Genomic DNA, 19,408 nt, shown 5'->3' with positions numbered 1-19,408 from the left:
GCAGTGCTGCATTCCCCATGAGCCGGGCCCAACCAGTGCCTGGCACAGGCAGCCCCGAGTCCCACAGGGGAGCGGCTGCAGACAGGTGGCTGCCCCACGGGGTGCAGAGTGACTCGACAGGGAAACCGTGGTGCTGGCCACAGACTGTCACAGCCAGGGCAGGGGTTGGGCTGGCTGGGGCCCCGGGGAAGCCACACCAAAGGTGAGGAAAGTCGATGGGAGGGGACAGGAAGGGAGCCTCAATCCTGGGGAGCAGGGGGCAAAGGCTCGGAGGCAGGTGGAGCTTCAAATAAACCAGGGACCACAGAGGCTCCCCATTTGCTTGAAGCTCCATCTGCCTCAGAGCCTTTGACCATCTGCAAAGGGGAGGTGGGTGTACCAGCAAACAGACCCCCCCAGGAAATGGGGAGAAAGCCTAGAGAGAAGGGTCATACCGCACACCAAGACCCCCACCTGCGTCTCCATTTCCTGGCAGTGGAGCGAGGAGAGAAGTGTGGGCTGACCTGAGGCCAGCCCCTCCTGTGTCCCCAGCTGTCCCCTGCTGCCCCCTCCCCAGCTGGAATTGGGATCTGGACAGTGAAGATCGCTCCCACGACTGAGGGGCAGTGGGTGCCAAGAGCCTGCCAGGCCCGGTGCCATCCAGAAACAAGCTCTGATAGTGTAGCCACGAGCACCGGGCTTCATCCCCCCACCCAGCTGACCTGTGAGGCTCAGGGTGCGTGAGGGCCCATCAAGGACACGGTCCTGGCTGCCAACTTGCCCAGGCAGCCTGCACAACCCCTGACTCCCCTCCACCGGCCACCTGCCCCCTTCCACAGGCAGCATCCAGCCTCAGCCACCCACAGGCCTGCACTCCAGGCCCACGGAAGCAAGGTTCCTATCTTGGGGATGCTTTCCTCCCTTTGCCGAGAGATCCACCCCCCTACACCTTGCATCTCCTCAAGGAGCCGAAAATGCAGCTGCCAACTGATTTGCTGCGGAGCTAAAAATAACTGCCAGGCTCCAGCCAGGGCCCAGGAAAATATCCCATTGCTAGGAGACAGCCGTTACCGGGAGACCGGCATTGCTAGGCGACGCGTGTTGCTATGGTGACGGCTGGGCCCTGAGTCATCCTCAGCCTGGATGGGGGCGGGCCAGGCAGGGAGCAGAGCTGGAGGGCATCGAAGAAATCCCTCTGCCTGTGGCACTCAGGGTGCCCCCACGGCTGTGAGGGTCTCACACCTACGGGTCTCCATTCTGGCCATGGAGGGGCCAGGACAGCCAAGCACACCCACAGCCTGCTGCCTCACATGGACTCTCCCGGGTGCTCTGGGGCCATCCTCCGGGCAGGGGGCCGGTGGGGGGGGGGGCGTGTGCCCATCTGGTGCCCAGAGCAATCACTTTGCTCTCAAGGGTGGGGATCTCACCACAGGTGCAGTGCTGAAGTGATGTAGCTCTCCTCGAGGTCCTCCAAAGTCTCAGGGAAAGATGTACCAGCAGCCTCTGGTCCTCGCCCCAACAAGTCCTGAGTGCCCTCCCAGCCGCCTAGATGGGAGACTCCTCTGTGCTCAGGCATCAAGGCAAGGGGTGGTCCAGGTGAAGGATGCTCCCACAGGGGTTCTGTAGGAATGGGGTGTTCCACGTGAGGGCACTCCAGGTGAGGACGTGTTCCACGTGAGAGGGGCACCAAGTGAGGGTTCTTCAGCAGAGGAGTGCTCCAGGTGAGAGGGTGCTCCAGATAAGGGTTCTCCAGGTGAATGGTGCTCCAGGTGACAGGGTGCTCCAGGTGAGGGTGCTCCAGGTGAGTGCGCTCCAGGTGAATGGTGCTCCAGGTGAGGGTGCTCCAGGTGATAGGGTGCTCCAGGTGAGGGTGCTCCAGGTGAGAGGGTGCTCCAGGTGAGAGGGTGCTCCAGGTGAGTGCGCTCCAGGTGAATGGTGCTCCAGGTGAGGGTGCTCCAGGTGAGGGTGCTCCAGATAAGGGTTCTCCAGGTGAATGGTGCTCCAGATGACAGGGTGCTCCAGGTGAGTGCGCTCCAGGTGAATGGTGCTCCAGGTGAGGGTGCTCCAGGTGAATGGTGCTCCAGAAGACAGGGTGCTCCAGGTGAGTGCGCTCCAGGTGAATGGTGCTCCAGGTGAATGGTGCTCCAGAAGACAGGGTGCTCCAGGTGAGGGTGCTCCAGGTGACAGGGTGCTCCAGGTGAGGGTGCTCCAGATGACAGGGTGCTCCAGGTGAGGGTGCTCCAGAAGACAGGGTGCTCCAGGTGAGGGTGCTCCAGAAGACAGGGTGCTCCAGGTGAGGGGTGCTCCAGATGACAGGGTGCTCCAGGTGAATGGTGCTCCAGGTGAGGGGTGCTCCAGGTGACAGGGTGCTCCAGGTGAATGGTGCTCCAGGTGAGGGGTGCTCCAGATGACAGGGTGCTCCAGGTGAGTGATGCTCCTGGTGAGAGGGTTCTCTAGGTAAGAGGGTGCCCCAAATGACGGTTTTCCAGGTGAGGGTGCTTCAGGTGAGGGATGCTTCAGGTAAAGATTGCTCTAGGTGAGGGTTCTCCAGGTGCCCTCCAGAGCCCAGGCACACACCCCCTCCCATATCGGTTACCAGGATCAATGGAGAGGTGCAGGCCTGAGCGGTATCCACATTCCCTAGAGGAGACGGAAGTCTGCTGAGCAGCCCCTGTTGCCCAAGTCACTTTCCTCTTGGGTGTGACCTATTCTCCAAGGGTATCCTCTACAATGGGCTTCCCAGCCCAGGAGGTGACCCAAACTGCTGGTGCCAGTCACATATCATGCTACTGACACATTTGCCATCCACCTGTGAGGCCCTGAGCTGGAGGCTCAGTGCCCAGGGACAGGGTGGTGGGAGGGAGACCCCACCCTGGCCCTCAGCGGGTGCAGTCAAGCAACAGCTCATCAAACGCACCATCAGACAACAGGCAGACACGGGCTGACAAAAGAAGGTCCTTGGTGCTGGGGAGGTGAGAACACGGGTCTGTGGCCCTGTCCACCGGAGTAGGGAAGGCTCCTTGGGGAAAATACATTAGCCAAGGTCTGAGAGGCAAGGAGTCACCCAGGTGCAAGTGACAATGGAGTGCTCCAGGTGAGGGCCGCTCCAGGGGAGGGGTGCCATAAGGGAGGGGTGCTCCAGGGGAGGGGTGTTCCAAGTGAGGGGTGCTCAAGGGGAGGGGTGCTCCAGGGGAGGGATGGGGCACCCTCCTGGCCCCAGAGGAAGGCCAGTGTGGCTGAAGCTTCATGCACAAGGGACCGGTGTAGAGCGAGGCTATGGGCCAACAGTGCCAGGCACTCAGGGCTGTGCAGACTGCAGCAAAGAATGCACAGGGCCCTGGGAAGAACAGGGCCATGTCTGCACGGCAAAGTGAACCAACACATCCTGGGGAGAACAGGAGATGGGAGAGGGGCAGAAAGACCAGTAAGGAAGTAGCTGGCACCAGCCATGTGGAGGCAAAGGTGCCTGGCACAGGTAGGTTGACAGAAGTGGAGAGTAGGTGGGTTCACAGCTTTGGAGGGGCACAGGGGGCCTTTCCGTGAGGTTCTTCCACGCAGGCTCCTCTTCTCAGATTCTGGAAAGGCAGGGCTGGCTTCTTGGGCCTTGCCAGAGTTGCATGACCCAAATGCCCAACCCCCACGCTCACCCTATGCACTTGGGGTGTGTCCATCCCCAGCCCCAGCCCGGACTCAACACAAGCACCGCCTGTTGTCTGCCTGAGGCCCTGGCACCTGCTTCTGGGTGAGAGCCTGGAGCACGAGGTGAACGCTCCACCGGGAGCACACGGCGGGGTGGAAGCTGCTGCCGAAGGCCAGCCTGCCTTCCCGCGCACCGCAGACGCCTGGATAGGATGGACGGAGGCTCCCCTGTTGCCCCAACTGTCTTCACGAGGCTCAGCCTGTCAGCCAACTCTGGGCGCCTTCTTTGGTCAGTACCCAGGTACCGGGCAAGACTTAAGCAGCTGCACCACAGCAAGCACAGAACCACCCCCACCCAGGGAACCAGCCGGGTGCAGTCCGTCTGGCCCTCCTTCCCGCTGCTGCCCCAGGCCTCACACCGGCCCCTCCAGCCCTGCTTCCCATCAGGACGCCGGAACACCAGCTGGTTTCACTGCTATGCAGATACTCTCGGGAGCCTCATTCAGCCCTGCAGCTCTTTTCCCAAAGCAAAGACTCCCCTCTGCTCTCCCCACACCTGCTCCCTCCCCCGGCCCTGCTCCCGGGAGACCCCTGGATGGGGCGCCATTGGCCTCCGTTCTCCTGCTCCGAGCCTGCTGGGGCAGCTGGGGTCTCCAATGGTCCCCACCGAGTCTCCGCCAGACCCAGCACGCCCCACCCCTGCCCCGGGCTGCGGTGGCCGCACCTCTAGCCTCTAGTTTATTCCTCGGGAACTGGCCAGGCTTCGAGGATCTTTCATATCCATTCCCCGGCCGTTCCTCCCTCGCACTCTGGGGGGTCTCAGCTCCAGTGTGGCACCCTCAGGACGCCCCGCCCCCCCAGAAGTCACCACCGCAAGCCCTCGAGTGCTTTCACGCTCTGAAATGATCCGTGCAGTCAGTCACTTGTTTTCGCGCCGTGCGGGTGTGCCAGGGTCTTCAGATAGGGGCTTCCAGCCGGGCACGCTGCAGGGGCGCGGGGGTGTAGGGCTGTGAAGGGCCCCGGCCGGGGTGGGCCGGAGGGTCCCAGGACTAGGGGTGTGACCACCCTGTCTCCTCTGAGCAGGGTCTCGCCTTCCTCGCCTCCGCAGGTGGTGGCAACGGTCTGGACGCGCGGTACCGCCCCCGTCCCCACAGGACCCCGAACCCCGGGCGCACCGCCGGCGCCTGCCCTCCGCCGCCTCCCCTCGACCTCCCTTCCGCCTCCCGCGCCCTCCCCGCCCGCCGCGCGCCGGAGTTTGTTATTGTGCGGGTGCCCGCGGCGAGGGGGGCGGGGGCGCGTGCCGGGCCTGGCGCGTGCCCGTGGACGCCGCGTCGAGAGCGCGCCGCGCGCCGGGGCCGGGGCCGGGGCGGGGCGGGGCGGGGGCGGGGCCCGGCATCCTCGGCGCCCCCGCCCGAGCTCGCGAACCCGGATTGGCTCCCCACGCCGGGAGCGCGCGAGGGCGCGGCGCTTGGGGCCGGGCGGGGGGCGCGCGCAGCGCCGGCGGCGGCCGCGGAGGAGCGCGGGGAGGGCGAGGGGAGGAGGAGGCGCCCGCCCTGTTCCCTGCAAAGCGGCCTTATTTATCTGGGCACAGTCTCAGCCTCCCCGGTGGGAGGCTCGGGGCGGCCGATCGTCTCCCACTGGGGAGCTCCTCTCCGTGCGCGGCCAAGGGGGCCCGGCCAGGCCGGGACGCGGGGCGCGGGGCGAGGGGCGCAGGGCGCGGCCGGGCCCTGCCGGCCAGTCCAGCACCCCAGCGGCCCCCCGCGTGCGCCGACGCCCGTGCCGGGCTCCCCATGACGGGAGGTCGCCCGGCGGACAGCGTGGCATGAACCAGGAGCCCGGGCCGAGGTAAGGTGCGCGCGTGGCCGGGCCGCGGGGCGGGGAAGGGGCCAAGCCGCACCTCGGTGGCGGCCACAATGAACAGGGGGTGGGTTGAGGGTGGGGGCCGCGCCGCCGCCGCCCGGGAAGGGCTTACGTAACGGCAGCCCCTTCCCCACCTCCCCCGCGGCCGCTGTGCCTTGGTCCCTGCCCGGCCTTCCCGCAGCCCCGCGTCCCGGCCGCCGGCCTGGAAGAGGCCCGCTCCCCACTGGCCACCCGTCCAGGGCTGAGGGTCGGTGCCAGCTGGTCCGCCCAAAGAAGGAATTGCAGGCCCCCGGCGCCCACCCTACCTGGCTGGGCTCAGAGCGCGCCCCTAGAGCTAAGTGACAGGCCAGGGACAGTTAAACTGCAGGGGGGCGCGTGGATGTGCGGCCTGCCTCGGCCCTCCCCGGGGCGGCTTCTGGACCTGGGGCCTGCGCTGAGCTGCTGCCCGCGGGAGGAGAAGGGTGGGGAGAGCCTGGCATCTTCCTGGGTCTGGAGGTGGGACCTGGCTCAGCCAAGGCTGGAGGCCTCAGAAGGGAACTGCACCTTGAGACCTGCTGGGGAGGGTCCCGTGTCCTCTTTGGGATTTGGTGGGTGGAGATTCTCCACCCGTTACCCCAGAAAGAAAGAGGGCTGCGGTGGCAGCCTCAGAAACGCACGGCCCAGCGGCCACTCCAGGCCCCTCCCAGGCTCTGCTCGGGCAGCCTGCCCTCCGCAGGAGGAGCAGATGGCGGAGGCCACCTCACCTGCCCCTTCCTTCAGGCCCTTCCCCCACCGGCTGGGGGCAGCTCAGGCCTCGCTGGATCCCCGCTGGACACAGGGCCTTCTCCGACCCCACCCCCTTGGCGACGGGCTGGACAGCAGCCTTGGAGCAGAAGGCCTGGACTAAGCAAGGAGACTGAGGGGTTTTTGGTGTCCCGGGCCAGGGCAGAGGCCTGCTAGAATCTGGCTGGCCTGGCCAGAGGTGTACACAGGGATGGACCTGGAACTGCCTGGAGGGAAGGGAAATTCAAGGCCCAGCTGCAGACATGGCTGTGCAGCACTCACTTGCCCCATTCCCTGCCCCCTGCCACCCCAACCACCCTCACCTGGGGCCAGACCTATAAGCTCAGCCCCTTGTGGACAGACTCACCCCCTCCAGCTCACACCCACTTCTGGGGCAGCTGAATGAGTCCTACCTCCCACTGATGAGAGGGACATAAACGGCTTCGTGAGTGGGAGGGACGGAGCCCTGGAGCCGGGTGGACATGGACCCAGGAAGCCCTATGTTGCCAAGGGGTGGGGATGTCCCACCCAGGTGGCGATGCTCAGCCACCCCAAGATCCCATCCACTTGCATGTGGGTGCCCAGTGCTGTGCCTCCCAGGGCGGGGGTGGCAGTGAAGGGAGCTCGGTGGGTGAGCAGGTGACCTGAGCCTTCCCCACCAGTGGTTGGGGAGGAGCAAACGGCCAGACCACCACAGTGTGTGGGTTCAGATCCCCATTCCCTCCCTGGGCCAGAAGAAGGGGTGAGAGCTTGTGGCAGCTGCAGGCCTCGCCTCTGAAAGTGCTCATGCTCTTCTGAGCAGGGGCTGAGATGAGGCCTGGATCCCAGCATCTACTCTCCAGGGTGTCTGGCCTGAAAGGCCAAGCTGTGCTGGGCTTGACTGTGGGCCCCCCGTCTGCTGGGGCAGCAACACAGGTCTCTCTTGAGGCCACATGCCTGCTGGGCCATGGTGCCCCTCCCCAGGGTCCCCGGTATACCCCTAGAAGCGTCTCTAGCTGGGGGCAGGAGAGGAGCTCTGCCGCTGTGCCACGTGCCAAGTGGCAGGGACACGGGTGTGCCTGCGTCACAGGGCTGCCACGGAATGTGTCAGCCTGCACCCTGTCCCCAATCCCCAGTCACCACCCCGGCTGTCACCCCAGTCCCTGGGGCTGCTACTGCAGATAGAACCCGATGTCCATTTTTCTGGCCACCAGTGCCCTGCCCAGCTCCAGGACGCTCTGTGGGCAGGGTAGATGGTCCCTGAGGTTCTGTGAGGGCTGAGTGTTCTGTTAGGCTGTTCTGGTCTGATGCTCACAGAGACGGGGAAAGAGACCTCCAAACTGGGGGTGCTGAGGGGTGAGGAGGTTTTCCAGGCATGCTTCCAAAAGAAGGATGTCCCAGGGGTGGGCACGCAGCGTGCAGCCTCTGCACAGAATGCAGTGCCATAGCAGGGGCCCTGCGGGGTGAGGGCAGTGCTTGGAGACCACCAGACCAGAGCCCACCAGCAGGGTGTCGGGACCTTGAGAGGCAGAACAGGGCAGAGCAAGGACCCTGAGAGGTCAACCGGGCCGGGACCCAGGCCCCAGTACTAGGAATCAGCCAGCCCAGAGGTCTTGGAGCCAATCCTAGCTCTATGTAACTTCTGGAAAATCCCTCTGTAAGCTCTGCTTCCCCACTCCTGGTCAGGCAATGTGTGACTGAAGGACTCCAGCCAGTCAGAGGAGAGGGTGCGTGTGGTGCAGGGAGAGTGGGGCAGGAGGACCCCTTTCCTCTCTTGGTTCGGACCAGATGGTAGAGGACGGCAGCCACTTCCTCAGCCCCGCAGCTCCAGAGGATGGAGTCAGTGGAAAAGGAGATGGGCCTCCTCTCCTGAAGGCTCTGTGTATTCCAAGGTCCACCCCAGCCCTGGGGTCTTGGGAGCCCTCTCAGTGCCTCGGGTACTAACCTAGTCCCAACCCCCTTAGGCCAATCTCCCCTGCAGACACTGGCCATGGCACAATCTGGATTCATGTCCTGAGCTATGCCTTCCCTGCCGACCGGCCTCCTCCTAAGTCTGACCCGTCCTCCATCAGCCCTCCAGGACCTCTGGCAGCTGCGCTCCTTTCTGCATGACTAATGGGGCTGCATTCCTCATTCATTCATTCATTCATTCATTCATTCCACAAGCCTGCAGAGGCCATGCATGTGTTGGTGGCGGCTGTCCTCAGGGAGTCCCCAGTCCACATCAGGTGGACGGTGATGAAAACCCGTGTGATTGCGAGAACCTGGAGGTGCTTTCTCATGAGCTAGGGGTCTCGGAGCAGGAGGCAGGGGCCACCGCACAGCAGGCCCTGAGGGATGGAGGAGAAGAGCTTGCAGGGTTAAGGCGGGGGAACAGCACCAGGCAGAGGGGTAGGAGAGGAGGAATGACGTGGCTGGGCTGTGGCATCAGGGCTGGGAAGGGGCAGGGGCTGAGGTGTCAGGGCTCAGTGACTTGATTCGCAGAAGCGGCAGCTCTTAAGGGGCCCCAGCATGGCCATCTGGGAATGGTAAGCCTGGACGCTGCACATGAGAGCGTCCCCCCAGGAGCACCAGGCCCCACCATGCTCCCTAGGCTCACTCTGGCCACATACTTCACACTGCATCCCCTGGGAAGGACATAAAGGCCACGGCCCCCTCTCCCCAGCAGCTCCCACGCCAGGCTCAGGCTGCTGAGAACAAGACAGCTGAGGTACCTCTGTCTCTTTCCCCTGGGTGAGCCCAGGAGCCTCCAGCCCAGGAGGGGACCTCCCCAGAATTCCACTTCAAGCTGAGCCAGCACCATAGGGGCTGAGGCTGAAGATGGTGCAGGTGTGGCTACCTTTTTAACAAGCCTCTTCCCATATTAGCACCCAGGGTGAAGAGAGACACAGTCCCTAGCAGCCCACACAGGTTGTCCGTTCCTCTGGGTGGAACGAGAGCTGTCACAGTCACCGAGCAGGAAGGGGGGCCCTGAGCTATGGGAACCAGCTCCTTGGTGACCGTCTGGCTGAGTGGGTGCGGCCAGGGCCAGGCAGAGGGGCCATTGTCTGAGCCCTCCAGGGACCTCTCACTTGACTGGCAGGAAGACCCCTGTGTCCACCGTGAGCTTAGCTTTCTCCCACAGCGCCCATGCCTGGGCCAAAGTGTGTGGGTGTTTGCATTTTTTGAGCTACAGGGTAGAGGATTCTCAGGCTGGGTCAGTCAAGCCGGGACTGTGAGGAGCAGCGGGGGGCAGCATGAGCGTGGACGTGAGATTGGGGAGCAGCGGGGCCACCTGTGCGGGGATACAGCTCCCGCCAAGCACACGGGTGGAGGGCTGACCGGCAGGCAGAGCAGCGCCTTCTGGCCGCGGTGCGGGTGTGGATGAGGGCAGCCAGGCCCTGGCCCATACCCGGAGCGCTCCTCAGCCTGTCCCTCCCTCCCGTGGGCTCTCAAAGTGCAGCTTGAAGCCTGGAGGTGGCGACGGAGCTGTGGGCGCCGGCAAACGTGAGCTCCAGAGCGGGGCGGGAAGGGAGCCCTGCCCATGCCGGGGGCATCCACGTGCCTCTCCCCCAGGCCCAGCGCTCCACGTGCAGGCCCGTGACTGGGAGCGTTTTTCAACCTAAATCGGCACTGCTCCGGGATTATTTCTCCCCTGACGCCGCCCCCGCCACCGGATCCTTCCCGGCTTCTCCCCCACTCCCCGCCCCCGGGCCCCTCCGTGCTGAGCGGGGGTAGCCGGGCCTGGGGGTTGCGGGGCTGCCCCGACCCTGCAGCTGTCCGCGGTGGAGCCGGCCCGGGCCTGGCCCTGAGCGCGCTGCAGGAGTGGCCGCTGTCCATGGTGCTGGCGCGGGTGCCGCGGCGGCTGGCGGGGTCTGCCGAGGCCCAGGCGTCCCTGGCAGCGATGTCTGGGCTCCCGGGTCTAGGGTAGCAGGGGTCCGTACTCTGGGGGCACGGAGGGTATTTAGCCCTGGCCTGCCTCCCCCTCTGGCCAGGAGTCTGGGCGGCTGTGGGCCTGGTGCTGCCCCCTCGGCCGCTGGCATCCTGCGATGTCCCCTCTCCCCGGCTCTAGGAGGGAACCCAGACAGCCCCGCACCAGGCCTCCCGGAAACTGGGGGCATTATTCACTCCTCGGAGCCTCGTGCTCCTCACCCGAAACCCGAGGTAGCGACGCTCCCACCCCTAAGAGCAGCTATGGGGTTGGAACGGGTGCCGACCCCCACGGGCCCTCGAAAACGTTGTGATGTCATCAGCCTCCGTGGGGCTGCCGCCTTCTGATCCAGGCCCCGAATGACACCCTGGGGGAGAGGGAGATAGTACAGAGGGTGGGGGTGGGGCTAAGCTGGATTTTCAGCCACAGTGGCCATGTGTTCAGGCGACACCCCTGGTCCCGGCTCCGACCTGCACCCCTCCCCAGACATGCACCCCTGGCCAGGCCTGCCCTGTCTGGGACTTGGAAGCCAATGGCGGGCCTGGTGCTGGGAAGAGCAGAGTCAGACCTCCCACTCCCTTCCGATGGCTCTGTCTTCCTCCTCTCCACTCTAACCAGATTATGGGGGACGGGTTGCCTGCCTTGGGGTTGCAGTGGCATCTCAGACCCCGCCACTGACTGTGGCGGAGCTGGCCAGGCCCTGTAGCCCCAGAAGGGACACCCAGCCAAAAAAGATGTGAGCCGTCCTCTTCCTGGGCATCGGCATATTCCAGGGCCCACCCAAGCCTTGGAATTTTCTTGGGAGACTTCTCAGTGAGGCTGTGGCAGGAGGGGACAGGGTGGGCTGGGACTGGCTTTGGCCCCTCCTCTGAGATTTCAGGGCAGGAAGGCGGAACCTGCATGAGGCTCCAGGCTCAGTCCTGGGGTCACCTAAGACCGGGGAATATGCATCTTGCATAGCCCTGGAGTCTGGCCGTGGGGTTCAGATGTCACTGCCAGGTCACTCTCCCAGCCCTTGCTATGAGCTATGCACTGAGCTCATCCAGTTTGTAATGACCCAAGGGAGCAGATACCATCACCTCCCCAGGCTTCAAGGTGAAGAAACTGAGGCTCAGAGAAGAGAAGTAGCTTGCCAAGACCACAGAGCCAGGGTAGGCTCATTTCAAGTCCAGGGCCTGTAGGTTGAGACCTCTGGGGCTCTACCTCCTCCCCAGATGTCTGGGGGGAACAGCAGGACATCCAGACTGCAGAGCAGATGGTGGCACCGTAAGTGTCCCCCACCTCTCCTTCACTCCGTGGCTGTGCCCAGTGCCCCCTGCAACCCACTCCCAGACTGGAGGCCTAAGGAGCGAGGGTGCCGGGCTGGTCTCACCCCTCCCTGCGGGTGGGTGTCGCTGGCCTGAGCATAGCTTCCATGCCGCCTTCCTCAGCTAGCTCTGGCCCGAACTTCAGGTTCACCACTAACCTGGTCATGACTTCAGGCAGGCAGTTTGCCTGGCCTTGGCCTCAGTTTCCTCATCTGTACAGGGGGCACCATCATCCAGCATCATCCTTATTGGGCTGAGAAGAAGATCAAAGTGGCAGCATGTGTCCAGGGCTAACCAGGCTGGCACCACAGCAAACCCTGGGAAGATGCCTGCCTTTTCTTTGGGTGGATTCTTTTTTTTTTTTTTTGAGACAAGGTCTTGCTCTGTTGCCAAGGCTACAGTGCAGTGGTTTTTCTGCTCACTGCAACCTCCGCCTCCCAGATTCAACCGATTCTCCTGCCTCAGCCTCCCAAGTAGCTGGGATTACAGGCACCTGCCACCACACCCAGCTAATTTTTAATATTTAGTAGAGGTGGGGTTTCACCATATTGGCCAGGCTGGTCTCAAACTCCTGACCTCAAGTTATCTGCCCACCTCTACCTCCCAAAGTGCTGGGATTACAAGTATCTGCCACTGCACCCAGCCCCTTGGGTAGATTCTGAGCTAGGGAAGCTCCTGCAGGCTTGGAGGTTGGCTACAGAGCCAGTACCAGAGCCCTTCCTAAGAGCTGCACAGTCACCCTGCAGGGAAGGGGCCAGAGACCACCCCAGACCCTTCCCTTCTGTTTCCCAGTCAGTCACCCTGCCCAGGAGGGTGGGCCCAGTGGCCAGCAGCAGCAGACAGCACAGCAGAAGAGGTGAGGAGAGCAGCTCTGGCCTCACCAGGTCCACCTCCATTTTCTTCTCTGTAAAATGGGCATCATGGTACCTAAGTTCCAAAAAGTGTTGCTGTTTCCTGGCCTCACTGGGCAGACAAAGAAGAGGGTGTCCGGCGTGGTGGCTCACGCCTGTAATCCCAGCGCTTTGGGAGGTCGAGGTGGGTGGATCACTTGAGGTCAGGAGTTGGAGACCAGCCTGGCCAAAGTGGTGGAACCCCATCTCTACTAAAAATACAAAAACTTAGGCTGGGCGAGGTGACTCACGCCTATAATCCCAGCAGTTTGGGAGCCGAGGTGGGTGGATCACCTGAGGTTGGGAGTTTGAGACCAGCCTGACCAACCTGGAGAAACTGTCTCTACTAAAAATACAAAAATTTAGCCTGGGCGAGGTGACTCAGGCCTGTAATCTCAGCCCTTTGGGAGCAGGGGCGGGCGGATCACCTGAGGTTGGGAGTTCGAGACCAACCAGCCTGACCGACCTGTAAAAACCCCGTCTCTACTAAAAATACAAAATTAGCCAGGCATGGTGGTGCACGCCTGTAATCCCAGCTACTAGGGAGGCTGAGGCAGGAGAGTTGCTTGAACCCGGGAGGCAGAGGTTGCATTGAGCCAAGATGGTGACACTGCACTCCAGCCTGGGCAACAGAGCAAAACCCCACCTCGAAGAAAAAAAAAATTAGCTGGGTGTGCTGGCAGGAGCCTGTAGTCCCAGCCACTCCGGAGGCTGAGGCACTAGAATGGCTTGAACTTTGGAGGCAGAGAGATTGCAGTGAGGCAAGATCACGCCTCGCACTCAGCGTGCCCTCCAGGCAATAAGACTGAAACTCCGTCTCAAAAAAAAAAAGGTGTCCATGGGCAATGAAGGTTGAGCTCAGTGCATACAGTAGGTACCCAGAGAGTGTCGTGCATTGCCATGGTCAGCTTCCTGTTGCTACTGATAGGGAGGCAGAGGCGGGCACTCCCGTCCTCTCTGGCAGGTATCTGTGGGAGCGCTGTGGGGACACCCAGGGAGGGGAGGAGCCCCACTGCACCCCCTAATCCTGGGCCTTCTAGAGACAGCAACAGACTCACTCCTCTCCCGGCCCTTGTCCGCAGAGCGTGCCAGGAAGATGTCGAGCCCGGGTATCGACGGGGACCCCAAGCCTCCATGCTTGCCTCGAAACGGCCTGGTGAAGCTGCCAGGCCAGCCCAATGGCCTGGGTGCGGCCAGCATCACCAAGGGCACGCCAGCCACCAAGAACCGCCCCTGCCAGCCGCCACCCCCACCCACCCTCCCACCACCCAGCCTGGCTGCCCCACTGCCCCGGGCTGCCCTGGCCGGGGGTCCGTGCTCCCCGGCGGGTGGACCAGCCTCAGCCTTGACACCCGGGCCCCCAGCAGAGCGGCCGCCTCTGGCCACGGACGAGAAGATCCTCAATGGGCTCTTCTGGTACTTCTCGGCCTGCGAGAAGTGTGTGCTGGCCCAGGTGTGCAAGGCCTGGCGGCGCGTGCTCTACCAGCCCAAGTTCTGGGCAGGCCTCACGCCGGTGCTGCACGCCAAGGAGCTGTACAACGCGCTGCCTGGCGGCGAGAAGGAGTTCGTCAACCTGCAGGGCTTTGCCGCCAGAGGCTTCGAGGGCTTCTGCCTGGTTGGCGTCTCCGACCTGGACATCTGCGAGTTCATTGACAACTACGCGCTCTCCAAGAAGGGCGTCAAAGCCATGAGCCTCAAGCGCTCCACCATCACGGACGCAGGCCTCGAGGTGTGCCCGGGGGCCGGGCTGGGGGCGGGGCTGGGCAGCAGCAACCCTGTGGGGGCTGGAGAGGATGGTGGCCTTGGTGTGGGGGAAAGCAGGACTGACTACAGGGGACCTCGTGCAAAGCGAAAATGTGGGTCCCTTGTTCAAAGACTATCAAGGTTTTCAAGATGGTAGCAGCAGAGCGGCTGATTAAATTCAGGGCCCAGGCTCGGCGCAGTGGCTCAGGCCCATCATCCCAGCACCGTGGGAGGCTGAGGCGGGCGTGTCACTTGAGGTCAAGAGGTCAGGAGGTCAAGACCAGCCTGGTCAACATGGTGAAGCCCTGTCTCTGTTAAAAATGCAAAAATTGGCCAGGCGCGGTGGCTCACGCCTGTAATCCAAGCGCTTTGGAGGCCAAGGCGGGCAGATCACCTGAGGTTGGGAGTTCAAGACCGGCCTGACCAACATGGTGAAACCCCATCTTTAAAAGAAAAATAAAAATTAAATTAAAAAATAAAAATGCAAAAATTGGCAGCCAGGTGTGGTCGCTCACACCTGTAATCCCAGCACTTTGGGAGGCCAAGGTGGGGCTGATCATGAGGTCAGGAGATGGAGACCATCCTGGCTAACATGGTGAAACCCCATCTCTACTAAAAACACAAAAAAATTGGCTGGGCATGGTGGCATGTGCCTGTAGTCCGAGCCACTTGGGAGGCTGAGGCAGGAGAATGGCTTGAACCCAGGAGGCGGAAGTTGCAGTGAGCCGAGATCATGGTACTGGATGCCACCCTGGGCAACAGAACAAGACTCCATCTCAAAAAAAAAAAAAAAAAGAGAAAAGAAAAGAATGCAAAAAGTAGCCGGGCCTGGTGGCGTGCATCTGTAGTCCCAGCTACTTGGAACACTGAGGCAGGAGAACTGCTTGAACCTGGGAGGCTGAGGGTACAGCAAGCTGAGATGGTGCCACTGCACCCCAGCCTCGGGCCTGGCCAACCAGGTGAGACTGTCTCTAAATAAATAAATATAACTAAATGCAGGGTCAGGAAGACGCTGGGGGGAGCTGAGGGGCAGCTGGGGAAGGATCCCTAGGAGCAGAGGTCAGCGGAGCCACCTGTGAGCCAGGCCTGAAGTCTTAATTATAACATTGGTACCAACACCCCTGGCACCTGCTCTGGCCAGGCCCTGGGCTCTGGTCCCGATGCCCGGCCTCCTCACACACTGCCAAGTGTTTTCGGAGTTCAGCTCCCTGCATGTTTACACCAGTAACCAGGACCACTGCCTCCTCCCTGCCGGCTCCACCTGCTCTGTGGGAAGGAGGGCCCCGGGCTGGAGGCAGGGAGCCCAGGCCTGGCACGCCCTTGACCCGGCGCCCGCGTCCTGCAGGTCATGCTGGAACAGATGCAGGGTGTGGTGCGTCTGGAGCTGTCCGGCTGCAATGACTTCACCGAGGCCGGGCTGTGGTCCAGCCTCAGCGCCCGCATCACCTCACTGAGCGTGAGTGACTGCATCAACGTAGCCGACGACGCCATCGCCGCCATCTCGCAGCTGCTGCCCAACCTGGCAGAGCTGAGCCTGCAGGCCTACCACGTGACGGACACGGCGCTGGCCTACTTCACTGCGCGCCAGGGTCACAGCACACACACGCTGCGCCTGCTCTCCTGCTGGGAGATCACCAACCACGGCGTGGTCAACGTGGTGCACAGCCTGCCCAACCTCACTGCGCTCAGCCTCTCCGGCTGCTCCAAGGTCACCGACGACGGCGTAGAGCTCGTAGCCGAGAACCTGCGCAAGCTGCGCAGCCTCGACCTCTCGTGGTGCCCACGCATCACTGACATGGCGCTGGAGTATGTGGCCTGCGACCTGCACCGCCTGGAGGAGCTCGTGCTGGACAGGTGCGTGTCCCGGGTTAGCGGGGCGGGGTCAGGGTTGGGGTCAGGGGTAGGGGGTTCCCGGGGTGGCCCGGGCGGAGGCGCGGTGGGCAGAGCCCTCGGAGGCCTAGCGCCTGGGAGTGGGCAGAAACACAGGACTGGTTGGCTGGACCCCCTTCGTCATTCGCAATGGTTGGGAACGAGGAGGGGCAGGAAGGGATTCACGCCAGGGGCACTCCTGGAAGGAGGAAGGAGGGTCGGGGCCAGGTGATTTGAAGGTGCGGGTCCCCTCTGGTGCAACCACAGGTGTGTGCGCATCACGGACACTGGCCTCAGCTATCTGTCCACCATGTCGTCCCTCCGCAGCCTCTACCTGCGATGGTGCTGCCAGGTACCGGCTCTCACACCCCGGGACTGGGGAAATCGGTGGGGGAGGTGGGGGTGTGGGGAGAGCTCCCGGCCCCACTCAGATCCTGGGGGAGTCTGGGACCCCTCCCTATCCAGCAGCCAACCTAAGCGGAACGCAGGCAGAATGCAGGGGTCCCCGGCGGCCCACCAGCCACTTCCCAGCCGCCTCCGAGCTCGTGGGTACTGAGGAACCTCGGGCTTGAACCCACCCCAGGGTACCCTCCCCTTCAGTGACAGTGGAAATCGTTGTCACCCTTCCACTCCCGACAGGTGCAGGACTTCGGGCTGAAGCACCTCCTGGCCCTGGGGAGTTTGCGCCTCCTGTCTCTGGCAGGTGAGACCCCTGATTCTCTGACGCTGAGCGGTGGCCACCCACCCCCACCTAGTCCCCCACCCAGCCCGCCCGGTCCTTCTGCAAACTCACCGTCCAGGGTCCGAGGCGGAGGAGGAGGGAGACGCGGCGCCCTGGGCCGCGCACTGAGCCCCCGCCCTGCTCCCGCCGCAGGCTGCCCGCTGCTCACCACCACGGGGCTGTCGGGCCTGGTGCAGCTGCAGGAGCTGGAGGAGCTGGAGCTGACCAACTGCCCGGGCGCCACCCCCGAGCTCTTCAAGTACTTCTCGCAGCACCTGCCCCGCTGCCTCGTCATCGAGTAGTGCGGGGCCCCCGCCCCGGTCGCGGGAACCCGGCCATGACCTGGGCGGGGGCGCCGGGCGCCGCCGAGCCCCCTCTTCCCGCCCTGCACTGGGGGAGCCTCCGCGCCCCGGGGCCAGCGCGGGAGGTGGGGCGAGCCGAGGGCAAGCCCCGCCCCGGCCCTCGGCCCCTCCGCCCTCCCGGCCCCGCCCTGGGCAGGGGGGCGGCGAGTGGGCCCGCCCGGGCCCGCCCCACGCACGCACGCACACTCGGGGACTTTGTGCATGCCCCTCGTGCCCGCACTGCACGCCGCCCTCCGCCACGCCACAGCCGCCGCCATCATTCGCTCGCCCGCCCGCTTGGGGGACCGGGCTCGGTCCTTGGGGGGCCCTTTGAGCTCTCCAGACTGTGCCCTTACCGCCTTCCCCGCCACAACCGCTCTGTCTCCCCACTGTCCCCCCACATCCCGGGCAGGGCCCAGGGGGATTGAGGGGGCTGGGTCCCCCCAGGACACGGGGCCCGGAAGAGCCCCATGGGCTTCCTGCATCTTCCACTGCACCATGCCTGGAGCCCTCCGAGGGGGGGGGTCAGGGGAAACCGGCCACCGCCAAAGCCATGGCCCGTGCCGAGGAGCCCGAGCCCTACCCGCACCTCCTCACCCATCCCGCCCGACCCACGCGGCCTCCCGTCCTCCTTGCCACTGTGAGGGGCAGTCCCCTGTGCGCCCCCCAACCCGGCCTTGGCCCCTTGCCAGGCCGAGACAGAATTGGGCAGGGAGAGGGCAGAAGGGCTGGCAGTCACCTTGGAGTCATCAACATTAGCCCAGCTGACTCCGTCTGCCTCACCCGAGGGTGGCACAGGCGCCTCGAAAGCCCCCAAGTTGGAGCCGCCCTCAGGGCTCTCAGGCCCCTGGAGAGGCCTGGTCCGATCCCACACCTCAGCCCTCGGGCCTGGGCATCGAGCTTCACCCTGGGCGGGTCTCCTCAGGTGGGGTCTGCAAAGTGGACCCAGCCAAGCTTGGGTCAGGGTCAGCACTGACCAGCGACTCCAATCTTCCGGTGGCCAGCACGCCCTAGATACCCTGAGGTGGGAGGGCTCCTTTCTAGCCTCCCCCAACTCCATCCCTCCCCAGCTTCCCAAATTTCTGCCTGCCCAAACGGGCTCTGACCGCGCTCTGTCGGCCCCAGACATTTGGAAGTCCTGGGGGGATGCTGGCAAATCTCGGCCGTCGCCGAGGAGGGGGCTGGGACCCCTTCCCATCCCAACCTTGAGCCCCAGGAGACTCAGCGCCCACACCCAATCTTGGGACACGCCCTATCTGGTTGGAAGAGAGTAACCAGTTTCCAGAGAGCCAGAGAGTGAGAGAGAAAGAGAGTGAGAGAGAGAGAGAAAGAGAGAGAGAGAAGCTGTTGAATCAGAAACAGGTCAACAGCCCAAAGATTTTCCTGTCCCTGGAGTGCCGGCCCCAGGAAGCTCCAGGGCTGAGTGGTCGGGAGCCAGTTTCTCCAGCCCCTCCTCCCCACAACCCCTTGGGGGGAAGGGCAGCTGCCCATTTGCCCAAAGTATTAATGCAACTGAAGCTGTGATATTTCCAACGACTGTAGGAGGAAACATTAAGGGGAGAGAGGAAAAAACACAACCAACCAACCCCTAAAATCACTTTCTTATTGTACATAACGACCTCATTCTCCTGTATATGCGGAAGATATAACCTTATATTTGGTAAGTGTTTCTTGTGCTATTTTATCACGTGACCTGTTTATAAAAATATATATTAAGTTGTAAAAACATGTGTCTGAGCTGTTTTCAAGCCACCGGACCATGGGGCAGGAGGGCGTGTTTGCCTGCGTGTCCCAGGTCTCGGGATCATTCTGTGCCTCTTACCGGATTTATTCATTCTTGCAACAAAAGGGGTCGAGGCTGCTGGACGATATGGTAGACTGGAAGGAAACAGCGGCGACTGCGTGGAAGGCAGGCTGCGGACTTAAATGTGATTGCTTAAATCACATAACATTTCCTCTGAAGTACGCAGACTCTAGCCCACCCTTCCAGAAAGGCAGAAGTCAGCCCTGTTCTATGCACAGGGTAACAGGCAGGGACGAGGATGTCGAAAAGACGACAGAACGCACCGACAGCAAAGGGTCACACCCAGGAGAGAAACAGAGCGCAAAAGAGGGCAAATGAGGCCGGGCACAGTGGCTCATGCCTGTCATCCCAGCACTTAGGGAGGCTTGAAATGGGAGGATCACCTGAGGGCAAGAGATCGAGACCATCCCGGTCAACATGGTGAAACCCCCTCTCTACTAAAAATACAAAAAATTAGCTGGGCATGGTGGCGCATGCCTGTGGTCCCAGCTACTCAGGAGGCTGAGGCAGGAGAATTGCCTGAACCCAGGAGGCGGAGGTTGCGGTGAGCCGAGGTCGCGCCATTGCACTCCAGCCTGGGTAACAAGAGCGAAACTCCGTCTCA

The 19,408-nt window shown here is 62.9% G+C and overlaps 2 protein-coding genes across 2 annotated transcripts; one reads left to right on the top strand and one right to left on the bottom strand.

Annotated features, from left to right (window-relative positions):
• Positions 1–1,415: 1,415 nt before the first annotated feature.
• On the bottom strand, positions 1,416–3,335 carry LOC144578538 (uncharacterized). Its single transcript, XM_078344117.1, has 3 exons — positions 2,897–3,335; positions 2,576–2,619; positions 1,416–2,432 (listed from the first exon to the last, which is right to left on the bottom strand). Exons 1-3 carry the CDS (start codon positions 3,333–3,335, stop codon positions 1,548–1,550), a joined length of 1,368 nt encoding a protein of 455 aa, XP_078200243.1. The 3' UTR covers positions 1,416–1,547.
• A 1,870-nt stretch (positions 3,336–5,205) lies between these two features.
• FBXL16 (F-box and leucine rich repeat protein 16) lies at positions 5,206–18,726 on the top strand. Its single transcript, XM_002807390.6, has 6 exons — positions 5,206–5,463; positions 13,409–14,055; positions 15,415–15,923; positions 16,206–16,290; positions 16,578–16,641; positions 16,813–18,726. The coding sequence occupies exons 2-6, from the start codon at positions 13,423–13,425 to the stop codon at positions 16,959–16,961; spliced, it is 1,440 nt and encodes a 479-aa protein (XP_002807436.2). The 5' UTR covers positions 5,206–5,463; positions 13,409–13,422; the 3' UTR covers positions 16,962–18,726.
• The last annotated feature ends 682 nt before the right edge of the window (positions 18,727–19,408 follow it).

Source organism: Callithrix jacchus, chromosome 12 (assembly GCF_049354715.1).
Source record: "Callithrix jacchus isolate 240 chromosome 12, calJac240_pri, whole genome shotgun sequence".
Taxonomy (NCBI): domain Eukaryota; kingdom Metazoa; phylum Chordata; class Mammalia; order Primates; family Cebidae; genus Callithrix; species Callithrix jacchus.
The sequence above is the reverse complement of the archived record's forward strand: the minus strand, read 5'-3'. Positions and strand labels throughout refer to the sequence as shown.

Bases quoted from the DNA above. Each gene is read 5' to 3' on its own strand.
- LOC144578538 (XM_078344117.1), bottom strand. From the start codon at position 3,335: ATGGCCCTGTTCTTCCCAGGGCCCTGTGCATTCTTTGCTGCAGTCTGC. The intron at 2,620-2,896 runs GTGCGTTTGATG...CGTCTCCTCTAG, and splicing joins TGTCTGCCTGTTGTCTGATG to GGAATGTGGATACCGCTCAG. The intron at 2,433-2,575 runs GTAACCGATATG...CCTCTTACCTAG, and splicing joins GCACCTCTCCATTGATCCTG to AGAACCCTCTCACCAGGAGC.
- FBXL16 (XM_002807390.6), top strand. From the start codon at position 13,423: ATGTCGAGCCCGGGTATCGACGGGGACCCCAAGCCTCCATGCTTGCCT. The intron at 14,056-15,414 runs GTGTGCCCGGGG...CGCGTCCTGCAG, and splicing joins TCACGGACGCAGGCCTCGAG to GTCATGCTGGAACAGATGCA. The intron at 16,642-16,812 runs GTGAGACCCCTG...CTCCCGCCGCAG, and splicing joins GCGCCTCCTGTCTCTGGCAG to GCTGCCCGCTGCTCACCACC.